Here is a 25,135-nt window from a genome sequence, read left to right on the forward strand (position 1 = left end):
ACGTCCAAATCATCTACAGAACGAGGATAACGAACTCGCTTGAGAACGACGGTCGGGACGTCGAGGCTGGCTGCTTTTGCAGATTGAGCAGAGGCTTTATGTAATGTATCGCTGGCTCGCTTAGATGTTTCAATCTATTTCTTCCTTCTGACGGTCGATCATCTATCACATATTGCCTAAAAACTGCCAGAACCCAGCGGGAACGGGTCCGAGCCGAACTTTCGACCAAACCCCTTTGAGTCCTCCCTCGACCTCAACAAGCTTCCTTCCTTCTCCTCCTCCCCCCCAACTCTCTCCTCGATGGCAGCCGGAGCTGCCGCTTTAGCGAGTGCGCTGTCACTCCAGGACCTCCCGGAAGCCTATCGCTATATCTTATCTCAGCCTCAGATCGCTGGCTCTCAGATGGTTCGTCCTTCCTTCCCCTTCCTTCGTCGACCTCGCGTGCTCTCCTCCCGTCGTCCTCTGACGCCCTTTCTCTCCCTTCTTTCCACTTCACAGGTCACAGAGATCATGCAGCTGCCTTCCGAGCAGCGAGACGTTCTCGTTGTACGTCTCCAATCCCCTGCATCGATTAGCTCTGCACGTTTTGACGAGCTCTGAACTTCTCGTTCACCTCCTTCTCTCTTCGAGCTCACCCTTTGCCCTTCCTTCTTTTTGCATCTGCTCTTTTTGCAGAGCGAGTTCGCCTCTCAGTACCTCCCCTCCTTCATCAAGGCATGCCGATCTCATCGTAAGGATTCCCCTCCAGAAACTTTCAACGTCTTTCTCTCCCTCTTCTGTCGTCTCGTTCGGACACCCTCCTTTGGACGATACATTCGAGAGCACCCGGACGCAGGCAGTCTCTTCCCCTTCCTGGTGACGGTACTGGCGGAGGACTGCCCTACGTATGACGATCTGAACCACGGCGCAAGTCCCATCGCTCTCTGTCTCTCTGCCTCATCGCGACGAGTTCAAAAAGATCTCGAGCTCACCTTTCTCCTCCTTCCCTCCCTCCCTCCTCAGACCTCTGGCATGATCGGAGCTCACGTCTGTCAAAAACTCCACGACCTCGCCTGTGTCCCACTCTTCACCATCCTCCATACCTCGACCCTCCATCCTACCATCTCAGCCTATCGCCTCGCCGCTCCTCCCACTCCAACCTCCGTCTTCCTTCGTCGGTACGCCTCGATCCTCAACTCTCAGAAGCAACTCGCCAATCGAGCAGACGCTTCGCCTCAAGCATCCGGACATGCAGTAGCTCTCGCTGGGGCTCTGCACTTTTGTTACTGGACGGCAGGGTTTTTGAAGAAAAGGTTCAGTGAGACGGAACTGAGGTCGAGGATTGTCGCGACGGGAGTGGCGAGCTTGCCTTGGATCAGCTGTGAGGCGTTCAAGATGGGTGGATGTAGAGAGCTAGAGGAAGAAATGATGGTCTGTAGCCGAGTGAGTCCAGTCTGCTTCTTTCGAACTCGTGAGCGGTGGAAACGGAACGAAAAGTCGAGGAAAGGTCGGACGCGAAGGAGAAGCTGACTCCTTCACATCTCTTCCCTCCTTGCCTCTCATCAGTGCAAGTCTGTACGATACTGCTGCAAAGGTAAGCATCTTCTTCCTGTGCTACTACCGTCTTCTCGATCTGCGGCTAATCTTCTCCGTGCCTTTCTGCTTCCTCGTCCGACAGACCATCAACGCGCCCATTGGAAGTCCCACAAACCCATGTGCTTCAAACCAGCCTGGTAGACCGCTCAGGGGGACAGTCCATCATCTATTCGGATCTTACCTCTATTGTGAGTCGCGTCGCCTTGCCCTGATCTTTCGCTCTGGAGACGCGCACAACCTGACTCCTCCCTTCTTGCACCACCAGCTCTTCCTCAACACTCTCTCATCTTTCGGACTTTCAATCTCACTCCTTTTCATCTAGGATCTCTATCTCACAACGTCGTTTCGTCACACTGTTCTTTTTAGACAAGGAAGGAGGGAAGGAGGGAGGCAGGAGGAGATCTCATTCGCAACGGATTCGTTTTAACCTAGGCTGCTCTTTCATTATTCGGTTTTTATTGATGCTTGTACTCTTTGCACCCTCATATCCTCCCTCTCTTCCCGACGGCTCATCTCAGAAGCAAAAGAGAAGGAAAAAAAAGAACTAGAGATCGCGTCACCGTCGATCTCCAAAGCTCGACCTCTCTTCCTCTCCCTCCTCCTTCCCTTCTCCTCGGCCCTACCCTCACCCTCTCCCAGCCAGCCCACACTCACCTTTCACTCCTCTCCTCACAAACAAACAACAAACATGTCCTCCTCCTTAGCAGCCAACACGCCCAACCCAACTCTCCCTCTCTCCTCCTCCATCGACGGCGCTTCGACCTCCTCCTCCTCCTCGAGCTCGTCCGTCTCCTCGGGTGCCTCCGACTACGACGAAGAAGAGGAAGCTCGAATCGCAGCGGAGGAGTGGGAGCGTCTGGTGGGGCAGACCAAGATGCTGCTGGGTCTGGCGATACCGTTCTTGGCTGGGTTTGCTGGGAGGAAGTTTGGATTGAAGGGTGAGTTTGAGCTCGACGCACTCTTCCCTTCCTTCTTCTCGGTCTCCCCTTCGCTTCGTCCTTTTTGCAAGAACGGATGTACTCGAAGAAGCTTGCGCGGAGAGCTGACTATGGATCTGCTTTGCTGTTGGGTTTGGGTCGGCTAGTGTTCCAGCGATATCTGAGTCTAGGATTGGGCAAGGCATTCTGGCTCGGATGGACGGGGTTGGTTGGAGTTGGAGCGAGCGTAGGAAGGGTAGGATTGGGTGCGAGGCGGTAGATGTAATGGTATGCCCCTGCTGGAACCTCTCTTGAGAGTGGGGAGCGTGAGATGGACGAGAAGGGAGACGGTTGAGCTCGAAAGAGGAGATGCCAGAGGGGGAAGGGAGCAAGCTCGCTCTTGAGAAGCTCGAGAGCGAGTCTCCTTCCCTTCGTTGCGATTTTTGCTCCCTTCATCTTCACCAGTGCAACCTAGTCTACAGCTTGACTTAGAGGCAGAGAAAAGCTGTTACGCGAAAGCGATGTCAGCGAAAGACGAAGAGAAAAGCGAACCGCTTCGACCTTCGCCTTCCTCCCTTCCAACGACCACCATCCTTCTTTCCTCGATGAAACGCATCCGCCGTCTCTTCCGACGCCATCGACACGCCAAACTCTTCAACTTCCATAAACTCCCCCTCGAACTCCTTGAAAGGATCCTCTCCTTCTCCTCGACGTCGACCCTAGCGGCCGTCTCCCTTTCCTCCTTCGCTCTCCTCCAACTCGCCTCCCCTTTGCTCTACCGAGAGATCCGTATTCCACTGGATCGCTTGCACGAGCTGTTCTGCTCTAGGGTGAGCTACTTTCCCTCCTCTTTTCCTTCTTGTGGCTGTCATCGGGGGAGGAACAGTGCGAGTCGAGAAAGAAGAAGCTGACCTCTTCTTTCCCTTCCCTCTCTTGACTTGACTTCAGCCCTCAACCTCGGTCTCCCCTCGAATCCTTCCCTTCCTCGCTCTCGAGCAGATCGACGCTCTCGAGATTCAAGATCTCCCCAAGTTTATGGGATATCGCCAAAATCAGCCCCTCGAGGTCCCAGATCGACTCTCCGATCCCCTTTCCCCTCTTCCCCTCCGTTCTCTCCTTCTCACCCATCGCCCCTTCCCAGGCCTTGTCTACCGACCCAGTAGAGGGAGCGTCACCTTTCCTCTCCTCGCTCCTTCTTATCTCCTCCTTCAACAAAACCTCTCTCACAGAACCCTCGGGTACCCTCGTGAAATCGCTCTCGAAGATCCCGTCGCTCTCCCTTTGGATCGTCTCAAGGAAGTGGTTTTCGTCAACTGCGTCCCTGACGTTACGGTCATCCCCGAGTGGTACCAGTGCGATAGGAGCCTTCTGAGAGAGCTGGGCTCGGTTGAAGGGTTGGCTGTGGTTGTTGATTTGACGGAGCTGGAAGCGGTGGATCGAGAGAAGACGGAGGAGGTGTTGCGTCGTGCATCGCTGTGCGAGATCAGAAGAGTTCATCCGAAGAGGTTGGGAGATCGCGTGGAAGTTTGGATGCGCGATGAGGAGGAGAAGACGGTGATGGAGAAGTTGGCGAGGAGTCTGGGTTGGGGGGAGAGGTTGGATAACGGGATGCTCAGCGTGAAATGCGCCAAAGAGAAACGATCTTGGAGACTCAGTTTCGACTAGGTTTTCTTTCTTACGCACGAGTAGCTTACCCTATGTATACATTATCTAACGCATTTTGACTTTTCTCCTCGATAGCAGATCTGACTTGCTCTTTCAGCCCCTGTTTCGTCGAGGAGGGCTCTCAGATCTCGACGCGTCGCCCGACTTCTTTTCCCTCTCTCCAATCGACCCCGGAGGGCAACAACGGTCCATCCCTCGGACCTCCTGATCGATCTAATTCGTACGAGACGGAGCTTGTATCCACATCCCCTTGCATGACCCCCGTAACCACGGTGGACGGAAACCGACTCGAGGTCAAAAGGACAAAGAGCGAGACGAGGTCGTTTCGCTCTCCAACCATCACTTCGTTCGACTCTCTTCTTCCCTTCCCCTTCGACTTTCCGGCAAAGTCTACCCTCTTCCTCACTTTCGTTACTCTCATCCCTTGTGAGTCCCTCAGATTTTCATCTCTTCTTCCTCTGCTCTCGTTCTGACAGCTCTCGCTTTTCGTTTCCTTTCGTCGTCGTCGCAGAGGCCGGTCCTTCTCCCCTCCCCCTTCGCAACCTCACTTCCTCTCCCACCCACTCAACTCAAAAAGAATGCTCTTCTCTCTCAAATCCCTCCTTGTTCTCGGAGCCATCACCTCCCAGGTTTCGGCTCACGTAATCTTCACCGTCGACGCTGCGTCCGATGCGGCTGCCAACAGAAACGATGTTACTAGATCCGGTAGCTGCGATGTTGAAGGAGCTCTTGCTGGATCTACTGTCACTGCCGATGCTGATGGTGAGTGTCCAGCTGCTTCGATCTTCGTCGAGGGATCTGAGGCTGATTTTCGTTGAGCCGTTTTGTTTCAGGTGGATTCACTGCTCTCGCTAAGTGGTTCAACGCTGGGTACGTCCTCAGCATCAACTCCCTCTATTTATTAAAGCCTCTTCGCTGACATCATCCCCAATCTTGGTTCATGCAGTAACGACGGAGCGACGTGAGTACACCTGTCCCTGGTTCTCACTTCGACGCGTCTTTAACGGCCACTTCTACGTCTTCTTTCACTTTCCCTTCTCCAGTACCATCGACTCTGCTACCTTCGATGTCAACGCTGATGGAAACAACTTCGCTGGAAAGGTCACCGTCGTCTCTGGAGGAGTTGGAAACCAGGACGACGCGACTGGAACCGACGAGAGTGAGTCTTCCTTCCTTCCTTGCGTCTTTCCTCCTTCCTTCAAGTTCCTGACTTCTAGGCACACTGCTATACCATCCTCTACAGTCCAGCTTTCTCTCCCTGCTGGAACGACCTGCCAGGGTCCCGGAGGAGCCTGTCTCGTTCAGCTCTCTTCGACCTCTGGTTCGTTCTTTTTTGTCGTTTCTGCTTTCGCTAAACGTTTTCTTCAATCTGACCCCATCCTCTAAACAACGCTTTGCAGGCTTCGGAAAGTAAGCATCCTCATCCCTTGCAATGCTGAAAAGAAGACGCGCGACTGATCGTTCGTTCCTCCTTTTTTCTGTTTCACGAAGCTGCGTCGCCGTCGTCCCAGGTGAGTTCCTCTACACCTTCCGACCCATCAGCTCATTATGGATCCGGAGCCTCGTTTCTGACTTCTCCTATACCATCTAGCTGCTGCAAACGGTGAGTCGAGGTCCGTTTTCGACGCGTTGAGAATTCTGACGAGCTCCCCTTTCTCTTTTCAGCCGCCGTTGCCGATGCTGCTGCCACCAACACTACTGACGATGTAGCCACTGAGGGAACGGACACCGCTGTTAACGCCGCTGAAACCACTTCTGCTGCTGGTACATGTAGGTCCCAAACCCTCCCCTCCTCTTTCCCTCCGTTCCCCTCCCTCTGCTTTTAGACCCTGCAACTACCTTCGCCGTTGCCACTGAGACTACTACTGCCGATGCGGCCGAAACTTCTGTAGCTGCCGCTGCTGATGAGCTCAATCCTTCCATCCCTCTCTCCCTCTCCTTCAACTGACTGATGCCTTCCCTCCTTCAATTCCAGCCGCCACTTCTACCACGACCACTACCAACGCCGACTGCCCTGCTCGACACAGGCACCGAGGATGTGGTCGGTGGGTCCAAGCTTCGCAGCAGCAGAGAAACGACGGTCGAAGACTGACTCGCGACGACGCGTTCTCCTTTCCTCTTCCTCCTTCGCAGACGAAACAACAAGACCAACAGCGCTGCCAAGAAGATCAAGGCTCGGGTGAATGGAGGCTGGAAGAGGATGATTGGGTTCTCCTCTATCTAGAGGACTTGGCTGTCTTTCTTCTTTTCGATGAGATTGGGTTGACGCTCCTTCGGATCTGGGGCTGAAGCACGAGCTTCGTAGCTGAGATGAGAAGATACGAACGCGTCTGAGAATCAGCACAGTAGCAGATCCTTCATAATAAACGTTCAGGCCCGACAAAAATCTTACTCGCAGAGTGCTTAGAGGTTGCGAACCCCTGGCTCGAAATTCGAAACGAAACGTGGGAAGTCGAGAGCTCTTCGTTGCCAGCAGACGTCCATCTTCTTTCGCCCTCGAGCATCAGCGAACTGCCGCCCCTTCCAGACTTGGCCTCGGCTTCATCTTCTTCCTCATCTCGTAAGCATGATCTCGACGGAATCACGGTTGGGGGGGGGATCGCATGAGTCTCAGGGTGAGAAGAGAAAGAACCTCAAAGCTCACCTTTCTTCCTTCCTTCCTTCTCTCCTCCTCGTTTCACAGTCTTCAGCTCGATCCACTCAATGATCACCGCTCTCACACACAACATTCCTTGGTTCCTTCGGGATCCAGCTGTCGCTATCATCGGGGAGGTTCGTATCCATCTGCTTTCTTTGAGAAGAAGCGTTTGAGCTGACCTCTCCTTCTCTCCTCCTTCTCTCCCCCTTCCTTCCCTCCTGCCAGAAATGCTACACCACCCTCATCTACGACTTTGACATCCTCGACGGCCCATGTCTCAAGTACGCTCTCTCCAAAGGCCTAGGACTCGGTATCGTTCTCGGTGGAGCTATCGTCAAACTTCCTCAGATCCACAAGATCACGTCGACGAAATCAGCCCACGGTCTCTCCCTCCCTTCCTACATCCTCGAAACCCTAGGATACGCCATCTCTCTCAGTTACGCCTTCAGGAGCAATTTCCCGTTCTCCACGTATGGAGAAAACGTCTTCATGGCCGCTCAGAACGTCGTGATCACCCTCCTGATCGTTCAGTTTGGAGAAGGAGCGTTGGGAGGGAGGGCTTTGACCCAGGAGAGGAAGGGGAAGAGAGGGAAGGTTGTGTTGACGGGAGTGGCAATGGCGCTGGTCGGATACGTGCTGAGCAATGAGAGGGTGTTGCCGTTCTCTGCCCGTGAGTCCAACGAAGGGAGGAGAGAAGGGAAGGAGATGCTCGTTGAGCTCGAGCTGATGTTGTTTTCCTTCTTCTCTCCTTGGGTTCCCTTCAGTCAAATTCCTTCAAGCTTGCACGGTCCCCATCTCGCTCCTCTCCAAGGCTCCTCAGATCATCTCGAACCATCGTCTCAAGTCAACGGGAAACCTCTCGTCCTTCGCCGTCTTCAACGGTGCGTTTCGCGTCCTCCCTCTTCTCACTCTCCCTTGCCTTCTTCCCTCTTCCCTTCCCTCAATCTGCCGATTCCCTCTTTATCTCAGATATCAGAGCATGGTACTGACACGTCACTCCCCTTTCTTTGCTTTCACAGCTCTCCTCGGCTGCCTCGCTCGAGTCTTCACGACCCTCACCGAAGTCAAGGATCCTCTCGTCATGTGGGGATTCCTGCTAGCAGCAGCCCTCAACGCCGTCATCGCAGCTCAGATGGTCCTCTACTGGAACAACTCCTCCGCCGGAGGATTGAAGGAGGGAAACCTGGGAGCGTCGAGTTCGGAGAGGGAGAAGCTTAGGGAGGTCGAGGAGAGGAGCGTGGGCGTGCCGCCGTCTCCTACGGTTGGAGGAGGACCTGGGTTGGGAGGAGTACCAGCGAAGAAGTGGGCGAGGAAGGTCGATTGATAAGACTTTTCTTTGATCTTCATCTCGCGTGTTTCGTTGCTAGGAGAAAGGAGGAGGTTAGTCGCGTCGTCGGCCGGGCGAACCTTCTCTTCCCGCACCTTCCTTCTTTCCTCTTCTCGCCACCAACCACCATCATCTTAAGCCATGTCCTATCTATCTTCCTCCCCAACTCTCGCAGATCTCTACGCTTGGAATCTCTTCCAGTTCGATGCTGCTACGCTTCAGAAGCTCTGGTGGTTGACCCACGATGTGCTGCTCTTCGACGTGAGCTCGCTTCCTTCTCCTTTCTCTTCCTTCCCTTCCGTCTTGCTCACTCTTCTTTCGATCTCTCTCTTTACCTCTGATTCAGAACCTCGAGAAAATCTTCATGCCCGAAGGTCCCTACCGAGGCGCTCAAGTCCTCCCCGTTATCCTCCTTCTCGTTCGAAATCGCTACCCGGACTGTCCCTCGCCTCTTCTCGACGAAGTTTGGAGGGAGAAAGGATTCTCGGCGGTTGGGAAGGATATGGAGGCTTTGTGGGAGGGATATAGGCTGGAGGCGAGGAGGGACCAAGAGGATGAGAAGAAGAAGCCGGTGGAAAGAGATGACGATCCGAGAAGGAAGGCCGCGCTGTGAGCTTTTCTCTCTTTCAAGATCTCGTATCTTCGTGGGGGTTCAGGTAGGACTCTGACCTTTCGAACTTCCTTATATCTCGCAGGGAAGATCAGATCGCTCAATTCGGAAAGATCGCGTCCTTGCTTGAGGAGAAACAGTTCGTCCTCGTCCCGACCTCGTTGCTGCTCTTTCCTTTCGATCCTGCTGAGCTCACGACCTCCTCTCCCCTTCTTTATAATTCTTTTACGGTCCAGTCAGTCCGATCGAGCCGTCGCGTTGGAGTTCAGGACGTTGCAGCAGCAGCTTCAAGCTCAGCATCAAGTCGCGTCGAGTTCGTCCGCCTCCGATTCTCACTCTACCGTCGCTTCAAAGCCCACCGCCTCGGTTGGATCCGAATGGACTGATCTCGAAGGTGAGGATCACCGAGGAGAAGGGAGAGATGCTGCCGCGAAAGGAGAGAAGGCGAAGTTGACCGTCGGCGACGACGTTTGGTGAAGGGTTGAGTTGTCTGGTTGTATACGAGAACTAGGATTGACGAAGTTGCATGTGGCTGTTGGTATTGGTGAGTGTTCAGTAAAAGGAGAGACGTCAGTGAAGGAGGAAAAGCGACCGCTTTCGAGGGAGTGAGAAACGGAAACTCGACGCGTCCTTCTTCCCTCTTCTGTCTCTTCCTTGCAAGCGAAGAAGAGAACACAAGCGAAGCGAGAAGATCATCATCATTATTCGTAAAAACCTCAAAGATCGTAAACTAGCCTCACCCTGAAAACCCCAAGACCCAAACCCAAAACGAACCATCCTCACTCTTCACCTCCCGGCCTCCCCTTCCACCGTCCTTCTCCTGATCCCCTCCCCCCTCTTCGTCAACTTCCTACTCAACTCCAGAAGCTCCTCCTCATCCATAGCATTCGTCCTCCTCTCCTTCCTGAAGCTGCTACAACCCCCGCAAACGACTCTCGAAACCGTCTCGACCTCTTCCATCCCGTCCGTCGCTTGTTCTCGCAAGTTGATCATGGAGTACCTCTCGGACTCGGTCGTTCCGCAGAGCCAGCACCATCGGTTGGTTGTGCAGTGGGAAGGTTTGGTGCCGACGGTGAGGAAGGGGTTGGCTGAGGGGGGAGGAGCAGGGGAGTTGAAGGAAGAGGGATGGTGGGCGTTGAGGTTGGGATTGGGATTGAAGTTGGAGGAGCTAGAGGGATTGTAGGAGGTTGAAGTCGAAGCTGAGGTAGAAGCTCCCATCCTAGCGTGTTTCTTTCGACGTTTCTCCAGTCGAGGATCGAAGTCTTCTCGGTTGGAGGTTGAGGAGTGGGATCGTTTGGGAGGAGCTGGAGGAGCGAGGTAGGAGGAGGAGGCTGAATTGTTGGGAGGGAGGGAGATTCGATGGTGAGACGAGGAGTGGTGGGAAGAGGAAGTATTGGGGAGGGAGGGTCGAGAGGAAGAGTCGTGATGAGAAGCGTCGCGGGGAAGAGCCTGTTCGTCGTCGTCGTCTGAGTCTAAATCCGACGCATCCGAACCCAGGACCTTCTTCTTCCTTCGAGCGAGAGCTTCCTTCCCTTCCCTGAAACTCTTGACGTTGCCGTGATAGACTGAGATCGGACGAGATAAGTTTCGAACCAAGAGAGCGAGAGCGAAAGGTCAGTTCGCTTCGACGATCGCGTCCCTCTGTCGGTCATCCCAAGGAGAGAAGGAAGACTCACAAACACCACGACATCCCCCGCAAAATTGCTGCTCTCCAGTATCGATCTCCTTGAGCCTGTGCCAGACCGTCGCCGTTTTGCACTTGCAATTGACGCAGGGAAGACCAGAGGAGGAGGGCACGAATCGAAGCTTGTTGGGCTCAAAGCTGGGAGAGCGCCTGGCGTCTGAAGCAGCTTCGTCTACGGAAGACTCGTCCGATGTATCCTCACTCTCTTTTGCCTCCAGCTTGGGTCGTTGAGCGAGGTTGGGACGAGAGGAGGAGGAGGAGGCGGAGGCGGGAGTTGGGTGGACGTAAACAACTGGTTGACCGTTGGCTTCTCGTTTGATTCGTTCGATGAGAGGGTCGATGACGTTTCTCTTCTGGTAGTGATGTTGCTTGATAGCGTCGAGGCTTCGTCCAGGGTGCTGAAGAGGCACAAAGTCGAGGTCAGGACGAGGCGTCGTCTTCAATTCCTGCGAGGGAAACACTCACACTTTCAAGCCAGAGCTTCCAGTTCGGTTGAGGATTCGCGACGATGTACCTTGCGTAGTCCTTTCGAAATCACGAGAGAAAGAGGGACGCAAAGAGATCAGTGAGAGAAGAGAGGGAGGAGATGGAGTGAGAACGTGAGAGCTCACGCGATTCTCCTCGTCTGTCCATCGCGTGTTCGTCTTCATCTTGACGAGAGGTCTGGTAGAACGAGCATAACTTGGTCAGCTCCACTTACAAGAAGGAAAAAAATGTCCCAGAGCAAAGAAGCTCACCCATCGTCGTTGTTCTCATAAGACTCGTCGTCCTCCTCCCTCTCCTCCCTCATCCCTCTCTTCGTCCCAGCTTTCGCCACCCCAGCAACCCCACCCGTTCCCTTCTCCTCCTTCTTCACCTTAAACCTCCTCTCCTCCTTCGGCTCCTTCTTCCAAAGGACCCTGTACTTGTCGTCGTTCTCGTCGGCGGGTTGTCCATCGAAGATCGAATCTCTGATCCAGTCGAGGCTCAAGGAGATCTTGCCCTCGTAGCGATCTCGGTCCCTCGTAGAACTGGGAAGTTTGGTATCGATGAGGACGTGGGTGGCATCCTCGATCCATTGGGTGTAAGGGAAGGTCTGGTTGGTGTGTCTCTGAGGACGAAAGAAGAGGGAGAGAGGAGGGAGGAGGAGGACTGAGGTGAGCTCGAGCGAAGTTGAAGGAGACGAGCTTGAGAGAGAAGCTCACCAAGCATCCTTCGAGCGTTCTCTTGGAGAGAGGAGTTCGGTTGTCGAAGAGGAAGACGAGTCCAGATCCTGCAGGCCACATAGGGAGGGAAGAAGGAGCAGAAGAAGCGGCGGCGGTGACGGCGGTGGCGAGAGGAGGAGGAGGAGAAGGAGGAGGTGGAGCGAAGGGAGGAGGTTGAGGGGATTCCGTCGTGGGAGCAGAGGAGGGGGACGATTGAGTCAACATTGCTGGACGAGATGGATGGACCTATCGATGAGAGGGGTGGTGGAGAAGAAGCATTCAAGAGTGGGTTGGGAGAGCTTGTTGGCGTTGGGAGGGAGAGAGAGGGAGCGGATCAGAGGCGAATGATTGACAGATTCAAGTCTGCTCAAAAAATATCATCTGTTTAAACTGCGAGGCAAGAAGAGAGAAAGGCATATGTATCGTTAAGATCATCAAGGAACGCAAACCGAACTAAGCTACTACGGTACTCGTACTCGAGACGGAACCGACGCTCTTCGCCCTCTCCTCATGCCCATGCTTCAACAGCTCAACCGTAACCTCACTCAACAACTTCAACTCTCCCTTCTCGCTATCGACCGAGCCTCTCTCTCTCTTCTCCTTCTCTCTCCCAACCCACTCAACGCACCCTTCGCATCCCAACTGCCCAGCAACCCTCGACGCGTCGTCGTCTTCCTCGAACTCTTCTCCTCCAGGAACGGCGAGCTCAATCTCCTCGAGCTCCACCGTCGGACCGTACACTCCACAGAAGAAGCAGAAAGGGGAGGTGGGCGGGCAAGCGGTAGGTGGGATGCCGACTTGAAGGAAGGAGGAGGGTTCGTGAGGGAGTTGAGGTGCAGGTTGATGAGAGGAGGACGACGACGACGATTGAAGGTTGGAGACGGAAGAGGATTCGATGGTGTTGGAAGGTGGGGGCGTAGAAGCAAAGAATCGGATACGTCGGTTTCGATTCTCAGGAGGAGGAGGAGAGAGGGAAGGTTCGAGAGTGACGTTGGATCCTGACGCGACGGGCTGGGACGGGGAGAGAACGCTCTCGCTTCTCGAAGCCTTGGTGGACGGGCCAGTCTGATCATAGTGAGAGTGTGTAGCGTCGAAGATCGAGTCCTTGGTCGCGGAATCGGAGCTGACGGTGGAGAGGGAAGAGGCAGGTCGAGGAATCGACGAGGACGAGCCGTTGCTGGCCAGGTTACGACCGAGAAGTCCCAAGTATCTCGTCGTTTTGTGATTGGAGTACTGCATGTACACAGCGTGGTGCGATCGGCTTGGATGCTGAGAAAATGGAAACGAGAGGAAAAGGAGGGTCAGTGATCAGTGAGGAGCCGAGCGTGGAAGTGGGGAAACAGTGCAAGCTCACAAGGAGACAGAACTTCCTGGCTGCTTCTGCTGCGGTGGAACTATCCCGGAGAACAGACCTGTAGTCGTCAAGTTCTTGCAGGGAGTAAGGCTGGCCGGATACACTGCACGGAGCAAAGGAAGCGAAGTCGAGGGTCAGGAAGAGAGATTTGGGGCCGCAAGGAGATACAGATCGGCCGCAGACGTACCCTCTCTTCCTCTGTGCACCGCTAGTCTTGGGACTCTTCATATCTGCTTCGATGTCTTCTTGAGAGCTAGATCGAGCGCAAGAAGGGCAGGTGAGCTCGCTGCCTCTCCAACGCGACGGGGCTCTCCACCAAAGAAGGACGCTTTTGCTCACAGACTCTGAGTTCGAAGGAACGGCTGCAGAAAGAGCTGTAAAGGGTGTCGGGAAGATTGATAGATGGTCTCGAGAGAATGCTGGTATAATCAATATCCGAGTGAGAGTTGTGGTTGGGGGCGAAGAGGAAGAGAAAAGAGGGAAGGAAGATCGAACTCGTCCTTCTTTCTTCGCTCCTTCACCCCTATCTCCCTTCTTCCTTGACTCCGCTCTTTTCAATGACGACCTTCCTTTTAACTCCCAACCACCACCATCGCGTATATAGATCATCGTTCAAAGATGAATCTTGAATCCGGACGAACGGCCTTGTCCTTCTTCCAACAAGCTCGAGCTCAACATGCCCTCCTCCCTCCTCCTCCTCCTCCTCCTCCCCGCCCGAACGCTTCCTCACCTTCTTCCAGCCCAAGGTCGCCTTCCATCCCTTCTTCAACCTACCTCCGATCAATCTGGCCATTCAACGATCCTCATATCAAGTTTTACTTTGATCCTCGCTCTCTCAAAGCGTCCAACATTGAGATGGATCTTAGGGTGAGCTCGACTCGTCTCCTCCCTCCCTCTTCGCCCTCCCTCTTTGCCCTCCCTCCTCCTTTGCTCTTCCCTCTTCGTCTCGCTTGTACTGAGCTTCTTTCCTTTTTTTTAATCGCTGATAGGTTCGACTCGATCAAGCAGGTCTCAAGGACATCACCACTCGAGATCCCTCGAAAGCGACTCATCTCATCCTCGACGAAGCCTGCGTCCTCATCAACTCCTGTCCTCGAATCCAGGAAGGACAGCATCTCGTAACTCTCTACTGGTACCTCGAGTCCTACCATGCGGAGATGTCAAAGCCGGAGGAAGAGTACGAGGTTGTGCTGCAGCTGGAGGAGGAAGAAGATGGGGAGGAGGAGGAGGATCGGGAAGACGGCGATTTTGCGTGAGTCGAGCTTGTCTCTTCTCCAAGGCTCGCCCTGATTCGTTGATCTCTTCATAACAGTGGGTCTGATGAGAGCGAGGACGTCGAGTTCGATGATGAGGGACGCTCGAGCGGGTACGTTCAGTCTCTTTCTTCACGCGGAACTCGTCGCTCTCTCTGCGACCCTCTTGCCATGGATCTGATCGACCTGTTCCTCCCTCCTCCAGAATGTCCTACTCGAACGACGAAGCCACCTACCTCCAAGAGGTCATCAAGTCGTCAGGAACCAAAGCCGAGGCGTTCAGGAAGTTCATCCTTCGAGTCAGTCGACGCTTACTCCTCCCTCGCCGAAACCTCCCCACTCACGTCTTTTCACCTCTTCTCACATCTAACCTATCTACCAGTATCCTGCGAGGACCCTTCAGAGCGTCGACAAGTACCTTCGTCGTCACCTGCTCCCTTACGGTGGGAAAGCTTCGAAGAAAATGCGACGTCCACGCCGCTGGACCGAGGAAGAGGACAGCAAGCTCGTTCAGATGGTAGCTTCTGCTTCAGCAGAGAAGTCCATCTTCTCGATCTGCCACGACTTCTCGAAGATGGTAAATCCTGTGGGCCTCAAGCTCGCTCTCTTTCTCTTAACGACGCTCAGCTCGCCTGATCACGTCTCTCCGTTTCCTCCTTTTCTTCTCGATGGGTCCAGTATCCTTCTCGAACAGTGTCTGCTGTGAGCGCACACTACAGCGGATACAGGGGGAAATTCGAACCCGCTGTCCAAGCCATCCGAGCAGGACAGGCTTCGTCGTCGAAGAAGAGGAAGAGTAGGACAAGGGATCGTCTTTCGTCGGACGACGACGAAGGGACGCGACCCTCGAAGGGGAAGGATCGAGTTCAGAGTGCCGTTCAGCTCTTACTCTCTCAGCAGTCGTCGACCTCGACCAACGTCTCGCCCGGAAACGGTTCGTCGTTTGGATCGCCTCTCGCCCCTCAACCTCCCAGGTACCCGTCGTCGTCGTCCAAGGAGGAGGAGCACTCGATCTCCCGATCTTCTTCCTTCTTGGACCGCTCTCCACTATCCCACCAACATTCCTCTCATCTCCATCAGCCCTACTCCTCCCACGCTTCTTCCTCCTCCTCCAAACCCGCTCTCGCCAAGTCCCCGACGCGTCAACCTCGACACATCTCCCACTCCTTCCCCAGCCTCTTCTCTCCTCCCAAACCACTATCTACCTCTCCGGTTGCAACACCCTCTCCCACCAAACCTTTTCTATCAGCCACTTCCAATCCCTTCTCCTTGTTCAACACGTCCTCCTCCTCGTCGATTCCCTCTTCCTCAACCCAGACTCCCCTCCCTCTTCCTCCCTCCTCCAACGAACTCTCTTCCTCGACGCTCGCCAACCCACTCTTCCGCGTCGGAACCAAACCACCGAACTGCTCCTCCGACGACCCTTGGTGCCACTTCTGCTCCAGTACGGACGGGAAGTGGTACGAGACGTGCTCGTTCGGGTTCGAGGATCCTCAGGACGCGTCGAAGATCGTTCGGAGAGAACTCGAGGCGTGTGGTGATTGTATTGAGTTCTTCCAAAGGGGGTTGGAGAGGAAGCTGATGGTGGACGAGGAGGTTGAGGGTGTGTTGGAAAGAGAGCAGAGGGAGACTGGGAGGGAGGAGAACAGGTTGGTTGAGGAGACGGCGAGGTTGGTGGAGAGAGGGGAGATGAAGCGGCGGAAGTGGTTTGGCAGGGGTGTGGGAAAAGCGTAGGAGGCTTGATTGGTCTTCTGGTGGGACGTGAACGGTGGGGAGTGCGTTTGAGGAGGGCTTTGGGGAAAGGGGGAGGAGGGAGGAGGGAGACGCGTCGTGAGGGTTCTTTGATAGTCTTGGTCGAATGCTTTTCCTGTAAACTCACCTCTTCTCTCGTCTGCGAGATACAACGAAGAATAACTGACACAGGTCCAGTTTTTCTTCTTAGTTTTTTCTCATCCTCTTCTGCCTCCCTTTCGTTAGACCCCCTGTCTTGTGCGGCTCCAACTCCGACTCAACGAGCTCGCTTTCCTCCTCCAACCATCACTGTCTCCCTCTTGAACGACATCCAAATTCTCAGTCGTGAGACACTCCTTCAACACCCTCCCTCGTCACCCCATGTCTTCTGCTCCCATTCTCGACAACGCCGTTCGGAGGGAAGAGGAGGATCAGCACGACCTTCCTCGACCTCAACCTCCTCCTTCCCGTGCTTCTCCCGCCGCCAACCCTCCAGCTTGTTCTTCCTCCTTTCCATACTGGCCCTTCAATGACCTTGCAGTTCTCCTATACTTCGATACCTCCGATTCGGCTTCGAAGCTGAAGAACACGCTCGAGGTGAGCTTGACCTTCCTCCCTTCTCCCTCTCATCTCGAGCTCGACTCTCGTTCTTCGTTCGACTGACCTCCGTCTTCTCATCTCTTACGAGTTTAAGATCACATCGGGAGCCTTAAGTCGCTTCTTACCAACAACTCTCGACGTCAAGGCAGCTTCTCACGTCGTCCTCGATCCGTCCTCGCCCAACGCCGTCCATCTCTTCCGCTCCCTTTCGCCCCAGCAAACGCTTGTCTCGCTTCGTTGGCTCAACGTCAGTTTTCTCAAAGCAATCCCTCGACCCAAGGAGGAAGATCTCATGAGAAGGTTCCAGGAAATCGTCGAGGAAGAGGAAGAAGAGGAGGAGCGGACGAACCGCGTCGAGTCGTGAGACCCCCTTGTTTTCTTTGCCTCCTCCATCGCCCACATATTGCCTAACTATCCTTCTGCTTTAGTCGCCTCCGTGGAGCTAGCGCCTACGTGTTGGGATACGAAAGCAAGAGGGGTTGGCTGATGGAGGAGGAAGAGGATCTCGCTCGCTTTCTCGCTTCCGATCCTCAGAAGAACGAGGATGGTACGATATGGCAGCAGTATGCGAAGACTGTGAGTTGTCCTCTTCTTCTCTTCCTTCTCGATCAAGAGTCAATACACCTCGCTCATCACTCCGATCTCCGTTCTCAGCATCCCTCGAGATCCGTCGCCGGCTACTGCGAACATCATCGACTCAGGAAGAGCCAGTACTTCGACTTCAAGATCACCGAAATCAAGAGAGCTGCGAAAGGACGTCCGGTGGTCTACAAGCATCCGAAGATCGTCGTGGTTGAGGTCGAGACGGAGGATCCAGAAGAAGAGGAGGTCGGAGACTTCGGTCCTCCTCTGTGAGTCGCTCCTTTTCTTCCAATCTCCTCAACTCGAGCTTCGAAGCTGACTCGTCTCGTCGTTTATCCTTTCACATCAAAGCACGACTCATTCGGAGCTCAAACCAGGCAACACGCTTCCGACTCGCAACGTCACCTCTCCTTCTCGCTACTTGTCTGCGCTCATCCCCGGACGATGCTCCAACTGCAAGGTCGACCGAGCGAGAAAGTGGTACAGGCTCCTGGGGAAGGGGGAGCATAGGTTCTGTGGAGCATGTCGTGCTGCTCGTGAGTCCGGTTTCTTGTCCGTTTTTTGCGCTGTTTGGCTCACGCTTTCTTCTTCCCCTCTTCTGCTACGTAGATTACTACGCCGAACGGACCTGTAAGGGAACGGGAGACGAGGCTCTAGCTTGGAGGAGACACAGGATTCTACCGGATCAGGATCAGCAGTCGGAGTCTTCGTCGGAGGAGGAGGATCCGTCAGCATCGAAGTCCAACGCGTCGAATCGCAACTCCAACCGTTATCTTCCCACCTCGTCGTCCAAAGTCCCTTCTTCTCTCCGAGGAAGAGCATCTCAACAAGACTGGAACGAGTTCGGAGGATCTTTGCCTTCACGAGGATCGAGACTCGAGCAGGATCCGATGGACGACGACGACGGACAATTCGATGGCGACGGAATCTCTCCTTCCACTTCTCAACAAGGTCCATCATCTTCCTGGTCACTCTTCGGACGAACACAATCTCGCAGTCCTTCAGCTGGACCGTCGAAGAGGACGAGGATCGAGCCCTTCAGCACACCCGTCGCGTCGACCTCGTCGAGACCCAACCCCTTCCAAATGGACCCTCAGCCCTCCTCCTCCCACCATTCCCCACCATCCCCTCCTCCTCAACCCAACTATGCCATCGCCTTCCCGAAAGCCGACCTCGAACCTCCCTCCTTCCTCGAAATCGGAACCAAACCCTCCTCCAGCCATTTCTCCTCCTCGCAGTGGTGCTGGTTCTGCGGCGACGGACGTTCGCCTACCTACAAGATCGTCTCTCTCGCCGTCATCAACCCATCGAACAACGGATCCGCCGAGAGTGTGGGAGGGAGGTTGGCTTGTAGGAAGTGCGAGAGGAGTTGGGAGAAGAGAGTCGTGAAGGGAGAGCAGCTCGGGATGGGAGTAGCTGCGATGGGAGAGCTGGAGAGGTTGGCTTGGGTTACGGAAGTGCTGATCGAGAAAGGATTGAAGGAAAGGGAGAGGAAGGTGAAGGGACGCGGTGGGGTTTGATCCGAGGGAGGCGAGGGAGGTGACGCGACTTCGACGAGTTTTTGTTCCTTCGTTCGTAGCTTTTGTGCTTGTAAAGTAGTCCTCTTTAATCCCTTCCAGCTCTTATCAATCAGCAGTAACGACCTCGATATGCCTATCCCCCGTTCTCTCTGAGTCACGATCTTCTCAGGACGAAAGACAGGCGACCCGCCTCTCTCTTTTTCGCCTCTCCTCCAACTCCAACACTCCAAAGATGCTAGAATGTCTATCGTTACAGGTTCACAACACAAAAACTAAACAGAAAAGAGAGAAGCTGAAGGCGGAGCGATATGATGCTAAGCAGAAAAGACGAGAGAGAGAGCAGAGTCCGAGTCCGATTCGACGACGAGTTCTAGAAAGTCCACTCCCCGTTGGTGTCAACGGCCCACTGTGCGAACGAAGTTGAAAGAGGAAGCAAAGGTCAGTAAGAGAAGACAGAGCGGTCGAGGAAGGGCAGGGACGTGCCTGGAACTTCTCGATGAGGACTTTGCTGAGGAGTTTCTCGACGGGAACGTCGTTCTTCTTGGCTGTCGAGTTCGAAAGAAGGAGAGCGTCAGCGAGAGCGACGACGAGAAAGAGAGCAACAAGGACGAAGACTAACCCCAAGCGACGGTGACTCGAGGGTCGATGTAGTTGATCTTGGAACTGAGAGAGGTCGAAGACGAAAGGGTTGAAGTGTGAGACGCGTCGAAGAACGAGACGGACGGGAACACAAAGGCGACTCACGTTCCCAACGAAACCTCAGCTCCCTCCTGCCTATCCACAGCGTTCATCTTGGCTTGACTGAACACCGAACGAGCATCGAGGACAAGGTCAGAACTTCGAAACGAAAGAAGGAAACGAGAAGAAAGAGGAAACGAAACGCACGTAATCTTCTCGTCGAGCTTCTTCATCGCCGCCTCAATCGCAGCCACCGTCCCCAAGCTCTTCTTAGGCTTTGCAACCTTCTTCTTCGTCTCCTCCATGATCTCGTCGTGCTCCTCTTTGATCATCTTGATGTTGTCCTTCAAGACCTCAGGCCCGTCGACCTCGTTCTTGTCGGCCTTCTTCTTCTCGTTTCCCTGGATGTTCAAGCCGAAACGGGTCAGTAGAAGCTCGAGAAACGAGAGGTTGTAGAGATCAGACGACTAACCTTCTCGAACTTCTTCTTGGCCTTCTCGATATCCTTGAGCTTGTTCTCCTCCTCGTGCGAATCGATCCACTCGTCCGTCAGATCCTCCTCCATCGTCTTCCACTTCTCCTTCTTCTTGAGCGAGGGTTCGATGTGGAAGGCTTGGTGACGAAGTTTCATCCTCTGGTACTTAAGGGCAAGAATCTGTTCGAACAACGAAGTCGGAAGTAAGCGAACGGCCTTTTCGAAACAAAAAGAACGAAAGACGCGTCGAAGACTGACCTTGTCCGAGAGCTTTTCCATCGACCCAGCGTGACCCTTCCCAACAGCTCTCTGATGGTTACAAAGCACGGCGACGGCTCGGTTGGCTCGGTTGTAGGCGAGGAGCTTCTCGGTGACGGTTCCGTCGGCGGGAGTGAGTCGAGCGAGCTCCTGTTCCATCGTGTGCGAGGCGTTGTAGGTACGGAAGACCTTGGCCGAGAGTCCTGTCATGTAGGAACCGAGATGCTTGTTGATGATTCCGGTCTGGTGAAGAAAAGGAGAAGAAGGAAAGGGATTTCAAGGTCAGCAAAAGTCGTCGTCGAGAAAGGGAGACGGAGACGCGTCGAGACGAAACGAAGATGAAGACGAGACGAGCTACTCACGTCCAATCGATCGAACAGCAAATCACCATCCACCTTCGGGTCCCTCTTGAATAGCTTGACGTTCTTGAAGACCTGCTCGTCGACGACGATCTCGTTGACGTATCGGATCGAGTCCTTTCCGAGGAAGTCGAACCTGAGCGTGTTGGGAGGATCCTGGATGAGTCCGACGTGTTCGATTCGAAGAGAGCAGCATCCAACGGTATCGGCTTCGTCCTCTCCCTTCTCGTTTCCAGCTCGAAGAGCAAGCTTGTCGATGAAGTACATGGCGGTCGCTCGTTGTCGATCGGCGGTGACTTTGTCTCGAAGTCCGGCGGTGTAGTCTTGTCGGATTCGATCGATGAGACCCTGTGAAGGAGAAAGAGGTGGGGAGAGATCAGTTCGGCTCGAGTCGGTCGAAGGACGAAGAGAAGGACGCGTCGACGAGGGAAAGCGAAACGCACCTTGAGAGCTCGAGCCTTCTCGAACTTGGCCATATCACTCTGACCCTTGAGAGACGAGTTGGGAGCGAGGAAGACGTATTTGATGTTATCGTTGACGTTCTCCTTCCAGGTAGCGAGCCAGGTGACCGTGTTCTCGTGGACGACCTGAGAACGAGACGAAGAAGAGCGGGAGTCAGCATCGAGCTCCCTCTTCCGCGAAGGTGAGAGGGAGAAAGAAAGAGACTTGCATCCTTCCACTTTCCGGGGATGTTGGGAACAGGAACAGGCGAGTCTCCTCCGATGTTGATGGTGATGTCCTCGGGAGACAGTCGAAGCTGCGAGGGAGAAAGACAGGAGTGCTCGTCAGCCCGAGGTCTCTCGACGCGACTCTCATCTCGAGGCAGAGCAAACGAAGACGGAAAGCTCGACTCACCTTGAGTGTACCCTTCTTAGGATGTTCTCCTCGACCTCTGAACAGACCAGGAGGCTCGACTCGGAAGTTTCCGACCTTCTCCTTTCGGCCATCCAACAAGCACGTCGTGTAGCTCTTCTCCGACTCGTCCCTCAGTCGCTTGATCCTGTGGAAACGAAGAGCGTAGAATTCAGCAAGGGTCGAAGGGAAGAACAAAAGAAAGAGAGTGAGAGAGAAAGCACTCACTCCTTCTTCTCAGCACTCGACAAGCTCTTCTTCTTCTCCTTCTCCTCCTCGAAGTAAGTCCACATCGGCTTGAAGTCGCACTTCTCCAACGAGTCGATCGAGATCTTCTCCACCTGCAGACACCACCACCACCAACAACAACCAAAACGGGTCGGTCAGAAAACGAAGGCGTCGCTCGAGAAAGAAGAGGTCGAGGAAGGGCGAGCGTTCGAACTCACAGGAGGATGCAAAGTGAGCTGGTGCTGGAAGTCTCTGAAGAAGTTGGCTTGGAAGGTAGCGTCCTTAGCGTGATCCGTCTCGATCATGGCAGCGAAGAATCCAGCGACCTCCTCGGATCCAGGTGGGAGAGTGACGGGGACGCCTGAAACGAACGAACAACAAACGGTCAGCTCGCCGCTTCGTTCGACTCCTCGTTCGATCTCGTTCTACTTCGGCTGGACAACTCACCATTGTACTTCATCCTCACATGCTTAGGCAAAGGCTCGTAGGGAGGAGGAAAGAGCACTCCAGCGTGAACGAGGGTCGTCCACTTGATGCTGGTGTCCTGGTTCTCCATCTCCCACCATTTGTACTGTTCGAACGAGAGGAAAAGAGGAGTCAGCTTCGTCGACAAGAGAACGAGATAACGAGATGACAGGGACGAACGACTTCCTCCTCAGGCTCAGCATCGGGACTGGAAAGAAAGACCAAACAACGAAAAGGTCAGTTCGAGCTCAACACATCTGCTTCCTTCTTTCCCTCCCTCCTTCCCTCCCTCCCTTCCCTTCCCTTCACTTCCCTCCCCTCCCAGCCCATCTCCCCAGTCTCCCTCTCTTTCTCTTTCACAAGACCCGGATTCGATTGAACTCACTCCTCCTCCTTCTTAACCTTCTTCTTAGCAGCCTTCTCCCTCTCCTTCTCCTCCAGCTTCTCCTTCTTGACCCTCTCCTTCTCAGCCTTCTCCTTTGCCTTCTTAGCAGCAGCCTCCTTCTTGTCGACCTTCTCCTTGGGTTTCGTCGATGCAGCAGCCTTCTTGGACTTCTTAGCGATGGGCTTGTCGTCCTCGGAGGATGCATCGTCGTCGGAGGCGGAGGAAGAGGAGGGAGAGTCGGGCTCGGATTCGGATTTGCTGTAGCCGAGCGAGCGTAGGAAAGGAGAAGGAGACGGTCAGCTTCAATCGAGTAGAAAGACGGGAGAGGAACACAGAGAGAGCGAGAGCGAGAGGGAAGGAAGGAAAGATGAACGGGCTGCTCACACATTCTCCTTCTTCGCTTTTCCCTTCCCCTTCTCCACCTTTCCAACCTTCACCTCCTCCTTCTTGACAGCAGCAGTCGCAGCCTTAGGCTTCTTTTTGATCGAAGGAAGCTTAGGAAGCACCTTGTCGTCCTCCTCCTCGACGGCTGAGCTCTCCTCTTTGACCTTCTTCGACGAGGACGACGAGGGCTTCTTGTCCTTCTTCTTCTTGTCGAGAGGCTTGTCGTCCTCCTCGGAAGCAGACGACTCGGCTTCAGCTTTTGAGGTGGTCGACTTCTTCCTCTTGGTCGAGGTAGAGGCGGAGGGGGCTGGTGGAGGAGAGGGAGCTTTGGTTGCGGCGACGACTTGGGAGAGAGGGACGTCTTCCTCCGAGAGGTCAGAATCCGCGTCCTTGCGGGTGGACGCTGTGGTAGGGTCGGCAGGGAGGGAAGGATCGACTTTGATGGCGACAGAGAGGACCTTTACAAAGAAAAACAGACGCGAAACCCATCCGGAAGAGTCAGCAAAACGGGTTGGGGCAAAGGAAGGAAGGCAAGGTGAAAGCGAGCTCACTTGAGTTCCACCTTCCGCTACAGCAGGAGCAGGAGCTGACTTGTCTCCCTCGTTGTCGTCCGAGTCGTCTGATTCGATAGCGGTCTTTCTCTTCTTGATAGGTGGAGGAGCACTCTTTTTCGACTTCTTGGCCTGAGAGAACGAAGACGCGAAGGGAAGGAAGGAAAGAACGAGGTCAGTTTCCGAGATGTGCACTCCCGGGCTCCCTTCCTCTTCCCTCTTCGACGCGTCAATCCAGAGAAAGCAAAAGTGAAGAGAGAGTCTCTATACGTACAGGTTTCTTGTCCTCCTTGCTCTCCCCACCTGCTCGCTTCGAACTCTTTGAAGTCGAAGCTCCGTTGGAGGGAAGGGGGACATCGTCCTTGGTTGAGATTGTAGGTTTCGAGATGGGTTCGTTCGAAGGATGGAAAGGTTTGTCCACTTCCATAGGCTCGAAAGCGGGGGGGATTCGTTCTTCAGAAGACATTCGTCGAACGATGGATGGGAGGAAAAGAGAGAAGATGGATGTTGAGAATGAACTCGTCCTCCCTTCGCGAGCTCTTCTTTCCCTTCCCCTTTTTTTACTTTTTATTCGGACACGACGGTATATTAAGCTAAGCTACTCAACCATAGGGACAGGGACCTCGTTCTCTTCCACCATAGGCTCCACGATCTCAGCAACAGGCTCAACGACGGGCTCAACAACGGGCTGAACGACAGGTGGTCCCTCCCCATCAGCCGGTGGTCCCTCCAACGACGCCTCTGCTATCCTCCTCCCTTCTCCCTCAGGATCTCCTCCATCCTCCCCTGTAATAGCCATTTCCCCACTAGGCAGGACCGACGCTTCTCCAACCACCACCGTCGCGACTGCTGGAGAATCCACGACGATGTCCTCCGCTGTCGAAGTCGAGGCGACGACGGGTTCTTGAGCTTGAGGTGGTGCTGGTGCTGCCTCCTCCGCTGCTGGTGGTGGCACGACGACTTCCTCCTCCTGAACGACGAGCGTAGACGTCGAGGCTATAGCCGTAGCGACAGCGATTTCCGGTTGCGGGGAGGGTTCGGGCTTGATGTTTGAGGAGGGAGAAGGAGCGACTTTGGCGGGTTGGGCTGGAAGGACGAGAGTGGGAGCAGAGTTGTCCTCGAAGCCTTCAATCTCTTCGTCGTCAGAGTCTTCGTCAGAGAATTCCTACATACGACCAAGAGGAGGAGCGTCAGCGAGTGGTGGATGGGTCAAGGGAGCAGGGGAGACGGACCTGAGGTTCGTCTGAGAGGACCCATTTCAAGACCTGAACGAAACGAAGACGAGAGGTCAGCGAGCTCGTTTCTACAGTATAGGATAGTAAAGGAAGCTCACCTTGTAGTTCGATCCGACGGGAACTCCAGCAGGTGTGACCCATTGCTTCTTCCACGTTGAGGAAGGAGCGACGAGAGCTCGGGTGTCTGAAGGAGAAGGAGGAAGGGAGGGAGTGAGCTCGACGGTTTCCTTCCTTGTTTCGTTCTCGTCTTTCTAGACTTTTGAGAGGAACTCACAAGTTGAATGAGCATCGTGGGTGACGAATCGACCTCCTACTCGACGTAAATGACTCATGCTGGGGTGGGAAGGGGAGAAGGAAGGGGTTGGACGGATGGGATGATGGGAGTCAGGGGGAGAGAGGGAGGGAGGGAGGCAGAGGACGCGAGGGAGATGTGTTTCGAGGAGAGGAAAAGATATTATTAGGTTGACGTTGGGGAGATCTTACCAGAACGAAGTGAGGGTACATGAGCTCAGAGAGCTTTGACTAAATTCTAAAGATCTGAAATACGCAGAGAGGGCGTGAGAACTCGAGACGTCAACAAAGCTCGAGCTCGTCGCCTGCACCTTCTCTTCCAGCTCCTGAGTAT

At 54.3% G+C, this 25,135-nt stretch overlaps 11 protein-coding genes across 11 annotated transcripts; 7 read left to right on the top strand and 4 right to left on the bottom strand.

Annotated features, from left to right (window-relative positions):
• Positions 1 to 155: 155 nt before the first annotated feature.
• Positions 156 to 2,054, top strand: BDY24DRAFT_383002 (zinc finger MYND domain-containing protein). The gene is made up of 7 exons (XM_076639599.1): positions 156 to 405; positions 499 to 546; positions 676 to 906; positions 1,003 to 1,422; positions 1,546 to 1,573; positions 1,658 to 1,763; positions 1,841 to 2,054. The coding sequence occupies exons 1-6, from the start codon at positions 301 to 303 to the stop codon at positions 1,714 to 1,716; spliced, it is 891 nt and encodes a 296-aa protein (XP_076498618.1). The 5' UTR covers positions 156 to 300; the 3' UTR covers positions 1,717 to 1,763; positions 1,841 to 2,054.
• A 791-nt stretch (positions 2,055 to 2,845) lies between these two features.
• BDY24DRAFT_276916 (uncharacterized protein) lies at positions 2,846 to 4,218 on the top strand. The gene is made up of 2 exons (XM_076636944.1): positions 2,846 to 3,322; positions 3,441 to 4,218. Exons 1-2 carry the CDS (start codon positions 3,014 to 3,016, stop codon positions 4,155 to 4,157), a joined length of 1,026 nt encoding a protein of 341 aa, XP_076498619.1. The 5' UTR covers positions 2,846 to 3,013; the 3' UTR covers positions 4,158 to 4,218.
• Positions 4,219 to 4,735: 517 nt separating this feature from the next.
• Positions 4,736 to 6,381, top strand: BDY24DRAFT_413588 (uncharacterized protein; the record flags this gene model as incomplete). The annotated part of the gene is made up of 11 exons (XM_076643204.1): positions 4,736 to 4,919; positions 4,991 to 5,027; positions 5,104 to 5,118; positions 5,201 to 5,316; positions 5,401 to 5,478; positions 5,558 to 5,567; positions 5,649 to 5,668; positions 5,749 to 5,760; positions 5,823 to 5,921; positions 6,133 to 6,202; positions 6,291 to 6,381. The coding sequence occupies 11 exons, from the start codon at positions 4,736 to 4,738 to the stop codon at positions 6,379 to 6,381; spliced, it is 732 nt and encodes a 243-aa protein (XP_076498620.1).
• Positions 6,382 to 6,580: 199 nt separating this feature from the next.
• On the top strand, positions 6,581 to 8,119 carry BDY24DRAFT_409105 (uncharacterized protein; the record flags this gene model as incomplete). Its single annotated transcript, XM_076642814.1, has 5 exons — positions 6,581 to 6,717; positions 6,841 to 6,929; positions 7,021 to 7,465; positions 7,560 to 7,676; positions 7,815 to 8,119. Exons 2-5 carry the CDS (start codon positions 6,861 to 6,863, stop codon positions 8,117 to 8,119), a joined length of 936 nt encoding a protein of 311 aa, XP_076498621.1. The 5' UTR covers positions 6,581 to 6,717; positions 6,841 to 6,860.
• Positions 8,120 to 8,263: 144 nt separating this feature from the next.
• On the top strand, positions 8,264 to 9,209 carry BDY24DRAFT_413590 (uncharacterized protein; the record flags this gene model as incomplete). Its single annotated transcript, XM_076643205.1, has 4 exons — positions 8,264 to 8,383; positions 8,469 to 8,731; positions 8,818 to 8,871; positions 8,969 to 9,209. 4 exons carry the CDS (start codon positions 8,264 to 8,266, stop codon positions 9,207 to 9,209), a joined length of 678 nt encoding a protein of 225 aa, XP_076498622.1.
• Positions 9,210 to 9,412: 203 nt separating this feature from the next.
• On the bottom strand, positions 9,413 to 11,756 carry BDY24DRAFT_383013 (uncharacterized protein). Its single transcript, XM_076639600.1, has 6 exons — positions 11,629 to 11,756; positions 11,154 to 11,552; positions 11,028 to 11,079; positions 10,882 to 10,941; positions 10,409 to 10,814; positions 9,413 to 10,297 (listed from the first exon to the last, which is right to left on the bottom strand). The coding sequence occupies exons 1-6, from the start codon at positions 11,679 to 11,681 to the stop codon at positions 9,519 to 9,521; spliced, it is 1,749 nt and encodes a 582-aa protein (XP_076498623.1). The 5' UTR covers positions 11,682 to 11,756; the 3' UTR covers positions 9,413 to 9,518.
• A 264-nt stretch (positions 11,757 to 12,020) lies between these two features.
• BDY24DRAFT_277007 (uncharacterized protein) lies at positions 12,021 to 13,409 on the bottom strand. Its single transcript, XM_076636945.1, has 4 exons — positions 13,294 to 13,409; positions 13,142 to 13,207; positions 12,955 to 13,057; positions 12,021 to 12,869 (listed from the first exon to the last, which is right to left on the bottom strand). The coding sequence occupies exons 2-4, from the start codon at positions 13,180 to 13,182 to the stop codon at positions 12,054 to 12,056; spliced, it is 960 nt and encodes a 319-aa protein (XP_076498624.1). The 5' UTR covers positions 13,183 to 13,207; positions 13,294 to 13,409; the 3' UTR covers positions 12,021 to 12,053.
• A 166-nt stretch (positions 13,410 to 13,575) lies between these two features.
• On the top strand, positions 13,576 to 14,190 carry BDY24DRAFT_383019 (uncharacterized protein). The gene is made up of 2 exons (XM_076639601.1): positions 13,576 to 13,821; positions 13,944 to 14,190. The coding sequence occupies exons 1-2, from the start codon at positions 13,631 to 13,633 to the stop codon at positions 14,074 to 14,076; spliced, it is 324 nt and encodes a 107-aa protein (XP_076498625.1). The 5' UTR covers positions 13,576 to 13,630; the 3' UTR covers positions 14,077 to 14,190.
• Positions 14,160 to 16,024, top strand: BDY24DRAFT_383020 (uncharacterized protein). The gene is made up of 5 exons (XM_076639602.1): positions 14,160 to 14,206; positions 14,267 to 14,320; positions 14,413 to 14,506; positions 14,590 to 14,784; positions 14,886 to 16,024. The coding sequence occupies exons 3-5, from the start codon at positions 14,414 to 14,416 to the stop codon at positions 15,939 to 15,941; spliced, it is 1,344 nt and encodes a 447-aa protein (XP_076498626.1). The 5' UTR covers positions 14,160 to 14,206; positions 14,267 to 14,320; position 14,413; the 3' UTR covers positions 15,942 to 16,024.
• Positions 16,025 to 18,703: 2,679 nt separating this feature from the next.
• BDY24DRAFT_383028 (DNA topoisomerase 1) lies at positions 18,704 to 23,799 on the bottom strand. Its single transcript, XM_076639603.1, has 19 exons — positions 23,550 to 23,799; positions 23,276 to 23,407; positions 22,725 to 23,182; positions 22,341 to 22,598; positions 22,136 to 22,163; positions 21,938 to 22,061; positions 21,709 to 21,851; positions 21,491 to 21,603; positions 21,266 to 21,410; positions 21,081 to 21,167; positions 20,854 to 20,997; positions 20,414 to 20,758; positions 20,052 to 20,294; positions 19,791 to 19,973; positions 19,526 to 19,719; positions 19,385 to 19,441; positions 19,260 to 19,303; positions 19,124 to 19,185; positions 18,704 to 19,046 (listed from the first exon to the last, which is right to left on the bottom strand). Exons 1-19 carry the CDS (start codon positions 23,739 to 23,741, stop codon positions 19,011 to 19,013), a joined length of 2,988 nt encoding a protein of 995 aa, XP_076498627.1. The 5' UTR covers positions 23,742 to 23,799; the 3' UTR covers positions 18,704 to 19,010.
• BDY24DRAFT_439872 (uncharacterized protein) lies at positions 23,800 to 24,972 on the bottom strand. The gene is made up of 4 exons (XM_076644478.1): positions 24,785 to 24,972; positions 24,609 to 24,694; positions 24,508 to 24,540; positions 23,800 to 24,440 (listed from the first exon to the last, which is right to left on the bottom strand). The coding sequence occupies exons 1-4, from the start codon at positions 24,840 to 24,842 to the stop codon at positions 23,874 to 23,876; spliced, it is 744 nt and encodes a 247-aa protein (XP_076498628.1). The 5' UTR covers positions 24,843 to 24,972; the 3' UTR covers positions 23,800 to 23,873.
• Positions 24,973 to 25,135: the final 163 nt, after the last annotated feature.

Source organism: Mrakia frigida, assembly GCF_051309035.1.
Source record: "Mrakia frigida strain ATCC 22029 unplaced genomic scaffold BDY24scaffold_8, whole genome shotgun sequence".
Lineage (NCBI taxonomy): Eukaryota > Fungi > Basidiomycota > Tremellomycetes > Cystofilobasidiales > Mrakiaceae > Mrakia > Mrakia frigida.